This window comes from Siniperca chuatsi, linkage group LG19 (assembly GCF_020085105.1).
Source record: "Siniperca chuatsi isolate FFG_IHB_CAS linkage group LG19, ASM2008510v1, whole genome shotgun sequence".
Classification (NCBI taxonomy): Eukaryota; Metazoa; Chordata; class Actinopteri; order Centrarchiformes; family Sinipercidae; genus Siniperca; species Siniperca chuatsi.
Genome location: NC_058060.1, coordinates 9,145,056 through 9,160,456, shown reverse-complemented (window position 1 = coordinate 9,160,456; position 15,401 = coordinate 9,145,056). Strand labels below are relative to the sequence as shown.

Sequence of the window (15,401 nt, the reverse complement as noted above, 5' to 3'; positions counted from 1 at the left end):
GCACAGAGTGCCTCCTCATCAGTCTGTCCAAGATATAGTACGTTATCTCTGTTATTCAAGTTGGTCTACATTTTAAATAAACGTGTCTGATAAACATTTACAGCACAAAAATCTGAACTTACAGCCTTGAGGGTGAGGTCACACTGGGAGACCATCTCTCGGATCTGAGTGATGATCTCACTCTTGGTGTTGGCCAGATCGACTCTCTTCTCCCCAACATCAATCTGACATGCTTTGCAGTGCTCCCTGGCTTCCTCAGCCTGCCAAGAGAAGAAAGACAATTCTTCATAATTCTCAATTCTCTGGTTAGTAAAAAAAAAAAAATGATGGATTTGACTCTGGATTGAGCAGGTTTAGTTGTAACCACTGTAAGTCACGTGATCAGCAGTTGGTGAACCGAAGAGGCTCATCAGCTCAAAAGGGTGCTAAAAGAATGAGGCATAAGTGATGGGAGAGGCTAATGATCTTGGGAATGAACTGTCAGCACAGGAGAGCAATTTCCTTAAGCCTGACTGACTGCCGACCAAACAGATTGTCGTCATTTGTCTTCCCTCCAATTCCTGTATTGTTTGTTTGTCATGAAAAAAAGGAGAGCTTGGAGGTGATAACAAGGCCTTAACATATACATCATCTTATATACCTGACCTGGCAAGGTACAATTTAACTGACAGTATGAACTTTGAATAATAGAACTGGAAGTGCCTTTGGTCTGATTAGCCTGCCTTATGGCCATGGCATCCTGGGTTCGAGTCGCATGCAGGAACCCTTATTGTGCCTTTCCAACTCTTTCTGTCTCTTTTTACTTTCAATGTCCAATAAATGTCAACAAAGTTAATCAGAACAGGAATGCATGTGTATTAATTGCACAGCAGAAATGTTTCCTGTTTTGTGTGAGCGGTTACCGCCGAAGACTCATAGAGGCTGATATTCTGTTCCGCAATAGTAATTAACATTAACAAACAACTATAATCAGCCAAAACAAAATCAGAAAAAGCTTACAAGATTAGTTCAGTGCCCATGGTAATGTACAATCTGCCTCATTAAAAGAGCCACAGGCCCAACGGAGAAGGTGTTGTACCTTCTGCAGGGCCTCCTCCTCCAGCCTGCGCCTCTTCTCTAGCTGTTTGGCCGCCGCTGCTCCTCCTCCTCCTCCTCCTCCTCCTCCAATCTGCTCCTCCTCCAAGCGACTGGTGGACACCTTGGCCTTCTCATATTCCTCCTGCCGCTGGGCCTGCAGCAGCCGAGCCTTCCTCAGAGCACTGTCTGCCTCATGCTGGAGATGCACACACATATTAAGTTCATACACAGACAAACATAATACAACACATACTGCACAGACAGTATGTGCACAGATATGCCACATACAGGAGAAGTGCAAATGTTGCAACACTGTTAAATATCTACCAGTGGCCGATCTTGCCATTTTTCTTTTGTCTTTCTTCCACTGGATCTGTCCACTTAAATGAAAACCACTACCATAGTAACTCAGTTTCCTGTGGTAAACACAGGAAGCTTTAAAACACAGGAAAATATACAGATTCTCTAGCTACAAACCCATATATGGGTTTTACAACCCCAAATCCAACAATGCTAACCAAAGCTAACACAAAAATGTAGCTTTTAAGTTTATACCCTCTTTTAAGTTAATAGTGTTCTGTAAAAAATATACAATTAAATAATGTAATAGAAACCAATGTAATTTATATAGTATTATATGAATAATCAATGTTTAATGATTTGTTTTATTTTCTAATAATAAGTGTGGGAGCTTAACTTGTGGTACTTAACATTAAAAACTAATTGAATGTTAAATAGCAATTAATTTACAAGACTAATCATGTACAACTGCAGTGTTAAGTATTATTAGCTTAGTTAATGATGGTTATTCTGTCATAGACGGAATAGAATGACTGTCTTGGCAGGCTGCATGACTACATGACAAAACAAAGCATGTGTATGCATGCGTATATTAGGCCATTCTTGGACCGATCCCCCAGGTTAGTGAGACATCTTTAGACTCTGTATGCATTTTTGTGTGGCCCTCTACAAAATGCAATCTTTATGGTAATCAACTCACCATTTTCTTTTGCTCTCTCTGCCACTGCTCCTTGACCTCCTTTCGTAGTTTATCCAGCTCATTCTTTCTGGCCAGGAGAGGCTGGAATGAAACACCCAACCCCCCGCACGCACACAGTCAGTAAGTCCTCTTGTTTCCATTATACAGCCCAAGTCCAATTTCAGATAATGCATCTTTTGCTTTGTTGGATTACCTGCATGAATTTGTTGCTTTGGAGTACTGCTGCAGTGTGAAGTACCAGCTGGCTGTATTCAATGTCATTTTTGAAAGCAGTCATGTAGGTCTCACGGAAAGGCATGAATTCCTTAAAGGAGGAGGACAAAGTCTTAATGTCAATTCTCAACAGCTAAAAGGCGGCAGCATGATTGTAAAGTCAGTGCGAGTCAAATCAGCTGCAACATCAACTCACCTGTTGACTTGCAAGCATCTTGGCAGATTCAGCCATTTTGGCGTAGCTCTTTGCACACTCAATATCTGCAAATAGTCATCATTAATTTTACTTGAATTTAACAACATATGTAGTGCTCTCTACTGGTCTACATCTTGTCATTTATGTGTGGGCAAATATTTGCATTGTGCTGAAGTACGTTTAATTTAGTGTCAACCGTTGGAACTTACTTAATAAAAGGACAAAGTATTTTCTGATTAAATCACACAATGCCCTTGAGTCATGAGACAAATCTATAAAAATTAATCCGTAAATAAAGCATTAACCAAATGGGATGTGTTAAACAAACAACGTGTATGTTTGCCTGATTATAAATGTACTCTACAGCTTGACTGAGTGCTTTGTGTCACTGTGCTGACTGGCCAAGTGACTAAGTATTAAACTGAAACCATTCATTAACCTGTGTGCCAAACAAAAGCTCTCACACTGCACACTCAACCTTGAGCAACACTCAACCTTGGATAAGACTTCATTGTTTTGACTCCAGCTAAGGTGAAAATTGGTGAAGATTGGCCCCTAATTAAGGCCCCCATTTGTGGGTCTAGCTAAAATGCTAAGCACAGCATGACATATTGTATATGAGTCTAGTTGTCAAAAACTGTATTTAGAATTTAGACTATTTTAAAGACATTTTCAGCCATCTTTTTCTGCCAGGAGCTCTGTTTAAGACTGAACTGAACAAGTGAACCAAAAAAAAAGCTGGGAAATAATCCTATTTCAAAATTGAACAAAGCTAAAGAAAAATCAGAAACTATACAATAAAACTAAAAACAAACATCAAGAAATTCATTGAATACGAAAAAAGTATTTGGAGTAAGTTTGTCCTAGATAAATCTACAACTGGGTATTCAATTAGATAAAACTGTAAAAAGTTACAGTAATGTTTTACTTATGTTACAACTGCCAGTCTAAATTTCACTGTGTATTTCTTGGTAAAAACTTTTTTATTGGTCTTATTTTCAAACTCTGCTTCAAATAGGTGTCAGTCAAAATTAAAAGTCCTCCTCCACTCAAAAATGTGTTTTGCTTATTGTTACTTCGCTTGGATGTTTAAGCTTCACTGTGCAGAATGATGTACGGTATGCGCAGAGTTTCACATTCATCTGCTGAAGTCGGAAAGTTTCTCCGGGCTCACCTTAAATCACTCACTACTCACGTACGAGTAGGATTTTGTGACATCACAATTATCTTGGAAGCCAATCGTGGTCCAGTATGCAACTTACACAAGTGTGATGTGGAAAGCCTCCAGTGCACATACACTGAAGACAGACTTTTAACCTCTAATTACTATTACTGTAGTGTTTAAGATGTTGTTGCTTTTTAAAGACCCTAAATGTACATGGCATGTACATGAATCATCTCATAAAGATACCCTGACATGACTACCTACACTTTATGCAATGAAGTACTAAAGTAAGTACATGGTCCATGACTCTAACACATGACAGCTGACTTTTAGACTTCAGTGTGATAGGTGTTACTTAGCTGCTGCCTCCCTACATGTCAGAAATACTCTTGTATTTATCCCTCCACCTGTGCCCTAACTCACCCATACTGAGACGCTTTTCCACCCACGCCAGCAGCTCTTTGGTGTACTTGGACCAGGCCTTGGCGTAGAGCAGCGCTGACTCCAACCCGCTGTCCTGCCGCTGCAGTGTCCTGTCCACCTCTTCTGCTCGAACTGGCGAAGACGGCTCTGTGAAAACCACCGGATTCCCACGAGGGAGGTTATAGAAGATTGGCTTAAACATGACAGCCAGCGACCAACCTCCATCCAATATGCCTCTAACTACTGCTGGACGTACTACATGTGTGTTAAGCTAGCAACATCTGTGACTGAGGCAGCAAGAAAAGCCCACACTGACCTTGGGTGAGCGCGATATGAGCTAATACCATTTGAAGATAAGTAATGCTGACAGGAGACCGACTACCGGATGTATTAATAAGTGGTTAAGGTGACTGGTCATCAAGACTTCAGAGCTAGTTATGCTCTTACCCCACACAACCCCACACACACTCCAATGGCAGTGACACAGCACAAACAATGCCATAACCCCAAATGATGAAGCAGCAACAGTAAGTCAGCACAAGACTGATTTATGAATAAGCTTTTTTCTAACAAAACTGCCAGGATTAGTTTCTCCCCACACTTTCACAGAGCAGCACCAGAGTACAGTAGCTGTGTGTTATAGAGATGTGTCTTACCTGGCGGATCATCTTTCTCGGGACCGGATCCTCCAGATTCCACGGAGAGGTTCTCAAAAGACTGAAAAACGGACAGATGAAAAAAAACAAGAAATAAAAAAAACTACAATGAGGAGGATGAATTTCCTACTCAAGGCACGGTAAGCTCTGCTAAACATGCCTAAAACAAAGCTTATCAGAACCTTACTTCCTCATTAGAGGAGTTCTAAAAGCTACAGCAGGAAAACAACAATACATAGCATCAATTCATCATCTGCTGAAGGCTTTTTGGGAACATCCGTCAACCTGCAAGTGCTGGCTTAACCCCTGAACTCTGCACTCTGCTGGGTAATTTTTAGTATATTTTGCTTGACAATTCAGGGGCAGCAGGCCACATTGTGGCGTTCATGGGACAGGGAATGAACTAATGATGAATGTATGTTTAAGAATGGGGGCCATGCGAATACACTAATATCAGCCATCGGCCATTTTTGATGCCAACTACAGTTCTGGAAGGTGGCAAGTGCCAATTTGATATCTCACTTGTGCTGAATTAATTAGGCCATTTGTTTGGGGGTGATAAACAGAACTACACAAATATAAATATTGTACTTTTCTTACCCTGCTTCTCTTAGTCAGGGGGAGCCCCAACACTGATCCATTCTCTACATCTCCCATAAGGAAGTCAGACACTCTGAGGGAAAACACAAACATAAATCAACAGATTGGGTTGAGAAGGGGTGAAACTGATCAGAGAATCCATTAAATTGGGGGAACTTATAAAAGACAGATTAAAAAAAAAAACAATGGTCAAAATCGATGCAGCAGAGGCAGGGATATCCTGACTTTTAATCTCTAGCATGGGTCAAGCGCCAAAAACATGGGATCCTACAGTTCCCATAATGCAACTCAATAGTGTCTTTCATTAGACCTTCCCTGCCTCCTAAATTCCCACTTTTTCCAACTCCTCACCTCCAGTTTGTAAAGCAAGTTTTCTGTTTAAAAATGCTTAATCAAGTTTTAAGCCCAAAAAAAACTCTTTGAATCACCTCTGAATCATTGCCGCCTCATTACCATTTCTGCATGACATTCTCTTAATAGAAATAGCCATTATTGAAAGCCCAAAAAATAACTATTATTTATTTATAAAATTGTTGTTTTTTCAAACTTTGGAAAGCCCCATGTGTAAAATCGGTGGAGAGCCCCTTTAATTTTGAAATGAAAAAAATCTATCTAACATATTGTTAGCCAGGTATTTCCCCAGAAATATTCGCAATGATTCATTTTATTATCTAGTTCTGGGAGTATCTATTATTCTTTTTTATTTTATTGGCTCAGTTTTATCTTTTTCCATATTATCTCTTTTTTTGTGACTACTGTTAATTATTTATTATTTGATTGATTGATTGTTTAGAATGTGTCATATAAATACTAATTGACTTAGTAATAGTGATTAATTATGTGCTCTCAGAATTGACAGGGAACAATAACAGCTGAAAAAAACCTGCCCTTGATTAAGAATAATAGTACAGTCAACTCGATGCAGTTTGATGGAGTAAGAAAGCCCACAAGAGTGAAATGAGCCATGGGGATTGCAATCACAGTGATGACATACTTACACATTGCCAAAGGTGAATGCCAATGTGTCGATAGCGGTGTAGATCTCTCTGAAAAGCTTCTGTTTGTTCTCTTCGTTCACCTCCTTAAAGTTCACCCCTGTCAAATTGTGATGAAGTAGGATTGAGTCAGCTTTGGAAGCAAACTGAAGACATCCTGCATTGGCGCCATTGATTTAGCGGTGTTTAAGCCATGAATCTCATGATATGATTCATCATCCTGTGCATGACGTCAAGTATGGAGTCAATGAAAATCTCATTTGAGTCATGCTGTACCCCTCAAATCACACTAAGGAGCAAAGGAACTGCTCACTTCATATCTCAAAAGTGCAGACATTTTAAAATTGAAAAGTCCCTCAGAGGCATCCAAAAACAACTTTGTACCTTAAATCAGAAAAGATAAGCAAAGATTGCAAGTGTATATATTTAGCTGTAATCTGGAGAGGCAGTAGTTTCCTGCTGTAAGTCTAAACACAGTGATGACTGAGAACAGAATGGGGGAAAAACACCACTGTAAATTTTGGCTGTAATCAGTCTTCACAATAAACTTCCTGTTCTGACTGAGCAGAGAGAAAATAAACTAGGAGATGCTCAGAAAATGAGACCAAACACTAAGCAATAAATCAGTGATGTCACTGACCACTCTGTTGCCTCCACGGTTTCCTCAGTCTTTCCTTTCCATTAGAACAATGAAGCTTTCTAGAGTTCAAAGACTTCAAATGGAGCAGACATTTTATATAGAAAACCTGCTGTCTTCGGTTACTGAGCTTTATCTATTGACTTTGTTTTCAAAGTTTCTGTTGTGAATCATGTCTTTGTAACAGAAGTAGAAGAAAGTTGGGATCAGTCCAAACTCAGTTTTGAAGTGATCTTGAATGTTTTCAAAAATCTGTGAGAAAAACGGCTTCAAACTGTATCCTCACTAACTCTTTAACCAGGCCTTTCCATATATGTGCCACATAATGAAAACTGAAGAGTACCCACCTGCCAACGCCTACGAAATACTAAGATGCTTCCTCAGTAGCTATTACGCATTGCATGCAGGTCTTTTGGAAAGAGTTGTCAGAGAAGTATACTGTGTTACAAATGGCAAAACTTCCAGCTACCCACCTCAAAACTTTCTTCAGCATTTCTCCTGTTTAACAGAAATAAGCTGTCTTGATCATGCCCAGTAACCACTACTTCAGGGTTTCTGTCCAAACACCTTGAACATGCCACTGAATAAGTTACTCTTCTTTAGGGGGTCCGATAGTATGTTCTTCTATCCAGCAAAAGGAGCACTTAGCAGAGAAATTAATCCAACATAAAATTCCTCTCTCAGAATCAAGCACAGGAAGGCTCTGTCAGACAGGTGCAAAAAAAGGTTTTTGACAGGGTCCAATGTCCATGGGGCCCTGGGAGCCCCTTTCAACCCCAGCCCAAGCTACTGTAGCTACCACCATTCAAAGCATGCAACTTTCTTATGCTGTTACATCTCCTCCTCTTCTATCCAACCCCTACCCCCAACAGGACATCCTGAGGCTTGCTGGAATACAATGCCAGTACTCGCTCAGGCCCCAACCAGTGGTCCAAACGTGGAAGTTACATCATTGGGGAAAAATGGTATTGTTTTACTGGAAAAGCACAACACTGTCGCAACACTTGTCAGCTGCAAAGTCCTATGCAGAATTCAGGTCTAGTAGAAACTTTTCTTGCAATAAAGAATAATGCGAAGGTGTAGCAATTTGGCATGTATAGCAGGATGGAGGACATTACAAACTCTGTATGAACAACTATTTGATCTAGTGTCGGGGTGTTCCTTAGAGAGTGTAGTGAAGTAAAAATGCAATACAACACAAAATTCACAGTATTTTCTTATCTGTACAATCAAGCAGTACACTTTTAAAAGTAAAAACATTTTTAACATTAATATTCATGGAAGAACAAAACAACATGACATGCCTCCATAAATCGTAGAATAACAAAATTTTACATCTTGTTGTGTAACATCAACAGCTTTGACATTTGGTCAGGAAAACTATTGGTGTGCAGCTGATATCACATGTGAGGGTCAAGAAGTGAGCAATTCTGGCCACCTAGTGGCAGAAAAGACGTTATAGCATGCTTCAATGCACATAATTATGAAAAGACTATATCACTATGCAATATCACTAAGAGCCTAAATCAAAGGCTTCTATAGACCAACTATTAAGCTGTCAAATCTAAGGCTTCCTTATTGAAAAGGTCCTCTTCTGTGTGCCTCTATTGTACATCAACATGTTCGAATGCTACACAAATAGTCAAGTTACTGTGTGAAAGATGGGACTTCCATGCACCTAATAATTGTTTATGGCACACACATGGATTCATTCCAAATATCTCAGTGAAGGTAAGCTACATTCATATGCAGAGCCTTATCGGGCTTTGTTCACTTCACCATGTCACCATTCCTTATTAAGTGAAAGCTTTACAAAAAGTTATGGAGCCCCTCTATGCCCCTCTTTGCAATGCAAATTAAGACGAGGTATACTCAGGGGATTCTTGTGTGGCGGCCAAGTTAAGAATTGACCTGCATGCCAGATCATAATCTCAGAGAGTGAGAGATTGAATAGGATTTCTCAGTGTAGTTCCCTCTGGACTGGCAGACAAAGCACAAAGGACACCCGCTTCTCCCTGGCTCTTGAATCAGGTATCTGACTCCCAAATATTATTTTCTTACTCTCTGTATGGGGTTTGAAACACATGCTGCTGCATTCTAAGCACTTGAGTGACTTCTGAAGACCTCCATTTCTTTGAAGCTATAAGAAAACTACTCAAAATCATTCCCTGGGAAGTTTTTTTTAAGACTTGGGAAGACCGTGTGAGAGAGAGGACAAAGTAATAGTGGATTTCCAGTAGATAATACTGTCAGGGGAGAAGGGGGGATTAGATAAACAGAGACAGAAAACAGACCTAAGGAAGAGTGGAGGAGTAGCTGATACATTTTACAGGAAAGCTGTGTGTGTGTGTGTGTGTGTGTGTGTGTGTGTGTTTAAGGGAGATCTGGTCATCATAGCTCACCTTTGACCGTGGCGATGACGGTTCCAGCTGTACTGAGGATGTCCACTGAGTTGAGGCTCTGGTGTTTGCTGATAATGGCCTTCAGGACTCGCAACAGCTCCCCGAGACGCTCATGAACTGCCTGATGGAGGCAGTCCTGGAGCTCTGGAAAGTTACAAAGACAATTAATGTATATTCACCTTCCCTGTATCACAATGCTTTGAATGTAAGCATGAAAGAATCAATTATTTTACTGCATGTAGCCGAAGTCACAATACGATGATAGATAGTTTTAGCGAAGCCTCGTGGTTTTGAGTTAGGATATTATTTACTACTTAGGCCAAGCCCTTACAGTGAATACCACTACAAATGTGAAAGCTGGATGTGGCTTATGAACTAGACTTGTACTCAGCTTCCTACGCAAAAATAAATAAGGACTGTCTTGCCACCTTAATGTATAGACGTAAAATGAAAAAAGAACAACTTTTAGAAAATGCAATTTAAAATGAAAAACATCATCAAAGAGTGTCTACTGGCTATCAAGTGAAATCTCATTGACAGCTACTACATTATTCATTAGCCTTTGACCAATAAGATGACAAGAGATGTGTGTCGTTCAGTGTTCCTCTGCTACAATGATGACAAGTCATTGTGCAATTAGCCAGGTTTGTCATGCTCTAGTTCATGCTATGTAGAGGCTAGAAACGTTTTCAAAGTACTGTTTCATGCTGTGAATTGTGTCTTCAGCTCAAGAGACACTGAGGCATAACAATTTATCACATGCTATAAAAACCTGAGCAGAATGTACCTAGAACCCAGCTGCTTAAAAATCTCCCTGCTTTAAATGAATGGTGCAACCTCATTGGAAACAGAATTACTACATGACATTCCAGCTTTGCTGGTTGAAAGAGTGACCATGGCAGCCATGTCAGACTACTGCCATCCATTCGCAGCAGTTCTAGTCAACAATGTACCAATCAATGGTCTGTCTAGGCAACTAGATCATTAAGCAGAGATGGCAGATGGATTGGACACATCTCAGCAAACCTGCACATAGAACTAAAATGGTGCTAAACTGACAGCCAAGTGTATAAATAAACATGATCTACTGTGCTCTCTCTCTGCAGTTAACAGTTAGTTAACCGAAGAAAACTTGGCATCTCAGGTATGTGGTTCTGTGTACTAGATGTGACTTTACGAACAGTGAGTCACCACCATTTACAAAAGGGGCCAAATGCACTTTGTGACAGGGTTCTGACACAGCTACCATGGGTGGCTTTCCCAACGATGACTGGTACAAGAGGGAATTGGGGAGCCAAAGGGAGACGCATCCCTCTGCTCCTCTCTCTCGCTCTCTCTCTCACATACACAGACACAAATAATTGGCATTGTGACTAAAATATGAGCCGGTCCTAGGCTGTCCTAGGCTTATTTATATTTTTATTTCATGCTTGAAATGTGATTATTATAGTCATGTGTATAAATGAGTTTATTCTTGGTCACATCTTCTTGCAACTTCCTAGTAAATACAGGTTTCACACACATTACACAACTCACACACAGACACACACACACACACACACACACACACACACACTGAATGGATACAGGCAGTCAAAGCCACATTTTGTGCTGACGATCACCCCTGGATTACCCCTTCATGGAAGAGGGGATCAGAAAGACTTTAGCTGTCTCCCATTTTTTCTTTTATTCATTAGCCCTCTTTTTTGGAGTGGGACAAATAGTGCCGCCAGTGGGGCTAATAATGCTGGGTCTGTGTGGCCGCCATGACAATGCTAGCTGAGGACTGACCCGGAAATCCAGCCAACTGACCAGCAGGTGACAAGTTCACATTGACCAACAGGTCACAACATCGCAACAATAATCAAAACAACCAGTATGAAGCACTGAAAAAACAACAAAATATGCAGGCCAAAATTCACCCACTACCTGTCAACAAAAAGCTATCGAGGACCACACTTATGTATTTTCTGTATATATGTTTCAAGCTTTCTTCTTTTCATATGACTCTGGCAACATTGATATGAATAATGAAGTCATAATGTGCCAAATGGCCATACATGCTGCTGCTTTACTGACAACTTAAATGCAGCCAATCAGCACACCCTGCAAATCAACAATGGACCACTTAACATAAACCCAAAGATCTGGAGTGACTGGGTAAGGAGCAATAGCTCTGGGAAATAACACTGCAAGGAGGTCAAGAGGTAATTTCAGGTGAACATCAAGCACTTGCAAAATATCAAATCAACTCAGCAAACAGACTGCTTAAAAACCATTCACCCAAATGATTACAAAAGACAAGCACAAATCCCAGACAGTTCCACTACCACATGAACTACTCCATGCCAACATGCCCTGTTGCTTCTAACTCGCCAAAAGTTTCTCCACGGGACCTGGAGTGTCCGATTCCTTCACCATAGCAACCACCTTCATCCATCTTCATCAGATGTCATGCACATCTCCTTCTAATGCCAAGGACCTAGTGGTTTTTGATGACGAAAGCCTCTCGTCCTTTGTTTCAGCTGCCCAACTCCCCACGAGGCAGGAAAAGGGCCAGCGGTGTGCTTCTGGCACAATCACACATCAAACTGAGACTCAATACTTCTATACAATCAATGCACATGGGCATACAGAGAAAGTCATTCTCTTTTTTACTAGCCTGGATTACTATGTCATTGTAAATGACTATCTGTACAATCATGAAGAAAAACCGTGCTAAGTGATTTTTGTACTCATGTATTCAGTTCCCATCAAACCTTTTGAATGGTGTTCCCATTTCCACTGGCTCAAATTAAACCTGCAGTGCGGAACTTTTGTCTCTCCTTCTGGCAGTGAGAGTAATTACACAAACACTGTCGACACGTGCTTATGATGTATGCCTACAGGTGAGCTCACCCCAGGCTCGTGTTCAGAAAAAGTTACAAATAGATTCCACAGTTCCAAGAAAATAATTCATTATTTAGGTGGAGTAAATGTAATAGCTACATAGCCTACTCCAAATATTTTACCAACCTGTCCAAGAGCAGTAACGCAACATCCGTGTCTGCCCTCAGTCCCTTCTCTCAGTGATTTCCATCGAGGAAAAGCTAAAGCTACACCAAGGGTTATCCATGTTTGTCCTTGCTGTCGATCACTTTCATTTTTTGACATTAATCCTTCCTCTGTGCGCTGAGTTTCTTTTTTTATCAGGAGCGTCAGACACTTTTCTTGGACGCTTCTTAGGTTTTCCTCCTAGTTGCTGCCAAAGCATATTAACACATGACTATATAATCATAATAAACATAAATAAACAAAATTAACAATTCTCAATAGTAAATACTCTCTCCAATGGACCTTATTTATTTATTTATTTTATTTTATTTCTAAAACAGCAATGGCCGATTGTGGAGCTCTCTACATGGCTCTGGGTTGCTCCCCGCTTCAGCTCTGGCAAACCAATCATTGCTGGTTGGTGTAACACGCATCATTACTGGTGCACCAGCGCGGGAATGTCGCCACAGACACCAGATTTTAAAACTCCGGTATAATTCGAAATACAGAGAAATTTACCTGGAGGCAATAGGCTTAATCAGCATTGTGTGAACTCGTTTGGCAATTTTATATGTAAAAGTCCTGCACTCCATCTTTAAACAAAATCTTAAAATTAAATACTCGACAGAAAGTCTGGCTTTAAAGAAAAGACACACATCATGTAGATTTTAATGCAAACAACAAAAAAAACATCAGAAACATTTCCCAGTACCTTAGACTCAAAATGTTAAAAAAAATAAAATAAATATATATCATATTTTTCTTTAACTTACTGTTTTTCCAAAGTGTATGCTTTATAGAACCCAGTCTTCTCAAAGACCTTATCTCTCACAAACTTATACGGGGACCCCAACCCACAATAAAATAAAATTTACAATGAGCCGCTTCAACCCTTAAGCCCTTAATTGGTCCTGGTCAGTTTAGATCCCATTTATGGACATTATCCTTTCAATGACAAAATACACAGAATGGCCTAAATCATCCCCACACAGGCTATACACCCCATTCATCAACTGAGTAACTGAATCCCGAGTCCTGGAGGCATCAGGCCTGGGCAAGCTATAGGTTTATTAAGGACGAGCCTAAACCATGAATGCCCACGAGACAGAGGGTCTTCCTTTGCAAAGCTCCATGGGCTTCAGTCTTCAATGGAGGTTGTGTGGCCTATTGGATCATCCTAAATGGAGGCTAATTAGCAAGACATTATGGTTGCGTCCACCAGCCCAGCAGGACACAGGATAATATACAGAGACTGATTATTTAACCCCTCAACTGCCATTCTGGGCGAAACACAAAGAGAAGAAGATTCATTCCCACCAGGGAACATCTGACTAGTGCATTTTCCTTCAGCAGTGTCATGTTTAAGACGGGAGAGAATGTTTGGAAAGGAAAATTTTGTGGAAAAAGTTGAAATGACAGGTGTTTTAATTTGCAAATATTAGCCATCTGAATACTGGCAAAAAGCCAACAAGCTGCTGGGAAGATCATTCTGTTTTCCCTAGGGAAAGACCACTGAGTTTTGCTTGAGGACTTGTTTGAGTGCCGAAAACTCACTATTGTCCCTGGGGCCACTAGCAAACAGAGAGACTGGTCGCCTCATGGGCCTGCCACATGAAGCATTTATGGAACAATAAATCACAACGGCAGCTTTTCACTTTTCACAGGACAGAAGGATTGGAGTGTGTGTGTGTGTGTGTGTGTGTCTTTGTCCATGTGTGATGGTTAGCGGTGGGAGGATTGTATGGAGTGATAGGGGAGGAGTTTTGGTGGGTATGGGGGTTTGTGTGTTATTTGGTGTAGTACTCTCCCTTGGGATTTGTCCCAAATTTACCCCTGCACCCCACGTCCCGGCTTCAGTGGGGGTTATGAGGGAAGGAGAGAGTGAGAGACATTCCTGGGCATAATAAGCCCTGGTGAATGAAGGCTACAGGGGGATCAGACTCTGATCCTGATGAGAAGGAGGCCGCGGATCAGGAGCTGCTCTGAGGCTGCCAGTAACACATTGCCAGGTTTTTACTTCATTAGCGTCATGGAAACCCAACATTCCAGCCTCTTGTTTGGGAGTGGGGACGGGAGTTGCAGGAGCGAGGGGTGGAGGGGGATCCATAATGAAAACAATGTCGGATCATTCACCATCGAGATGACACCTCAACACCAAAACATTCTGACGCCCTTTTGGAGCAGAGACTCTCTGACATCACATGTTATGGACCTACAATATACAAACATAAGGCCATAGACTCTCATTTGATAACATCTTGTCCTGAGGATCAGGTATAGAAAGAACATTACATTTGTTGATTTAGTCTGTGCAGTATGTGGGCCATAACAATATTCCCTAGCTGGGACATTTGTGAATCAGTATTCATCCCTTGACCCCCAGGTGACTACAGTGTTTTTTATGTGAAATAATTTCAACGCTCTGAGGAAGTAGTGGCTCTCAGTTGCACCATTATACACCGGTAAGCACAGTATTTAAAACAGGTGAGAGTGCATAGGTTAAAATAATAGAGTTATGCAGCTGTGTGATGGGTGTAACCTAAAAGGGTGTAATTTGTCTAATCTTCCCAGGTCTCAAGAGTGTGGTGGAAATGCACACAACAATGGGCTGAAGGAACTTTTTAGTTCCTTGAAAAGTAGATCCTGGTAATATAAGTGTCTGGTACTTTTGGAGGAAAACCAGCTACCTCTCCTTAGGGAAGCTATGCTCAGCTGTATTTTACATTTACATGTGCTAAGGGTTTTTGCAGTAAGTCTTTATACTGTTAGTAAGGTTTTGTTTTGTGCAACCAAATTGACACATTAAACAGAGATAGAAGGATATTTAGGTAAGAGCAAAAACAGGTATTTGTGGAGAGTCAAACTATTTTAGACTCAAGCATTTAATGTGAAAAGGTTTTGTAATACTTAACATTTGCCCACAATGTACAGACTACCATACAAGAAATAGAACGTTTTCTAAAAAAAGATGCTGATGCTTTTTCTTGATGTGTACCATAAGGAA

The 15,401-nt window shown here is 40.7% G+C and overlaps 1 protein-coding gene across 3 annotated transcripts in view; it reads right to left on the bottom strand.

The window, feature by feature from the left end:
• arhgap29a (Rho GTPase activating protein 29a) overlaps positions 1–15,401 on the bottom strand; it is a 36,647-nt gene that overhangs the window by 10,481 nt on the left and 10,765 nt on the right. Inside the window, exons 3-12 of one of the 3 annotated variants that reach the window (XM_044176353.1) lie at positions 9,365–9,508; positions 6,329–6,425; positions 5,331–5,403; positions 4,731–4,791; positions 4,075–4,221; positions 2,487–2,551; positions 2,271–2,381; positions 2,078–2,158; positions 1,079–1,273; positions 123–260 (exon numbers count right to left, since the gene is read on the bottom strand). In XM_044176353.1, coding sequence (XP_044032288.1) covers positions 123–260; positions 1,079–1,273; positions 2,078–2,158; positions 2,271–2,381; positions 2,487–2,551; positions 4,075–4,221; positions 4,731–4,791; positions 5,331–5,403; positions 6,329–6,425; positions 9,365–9,508 — 1,112 coding nt within the window. Of the gene's footprint in view, positions 1–122; positions 261–1,078; positions 1,274–2,077; positions 2,159–2,270; positions 2,382–2,486; positions 2,552–4,074; positions 4,222–4,730; positions 4,792–5,330; positions 5,404–6,328; positions 6,426–7,435; positions 7,802–9,364; positions 9,509–15,401 lie in introns of those variants that run through there. The other 2 variants (XM_044176354.1, XM_044176355.1) reach the window with 2 other exon arrangements.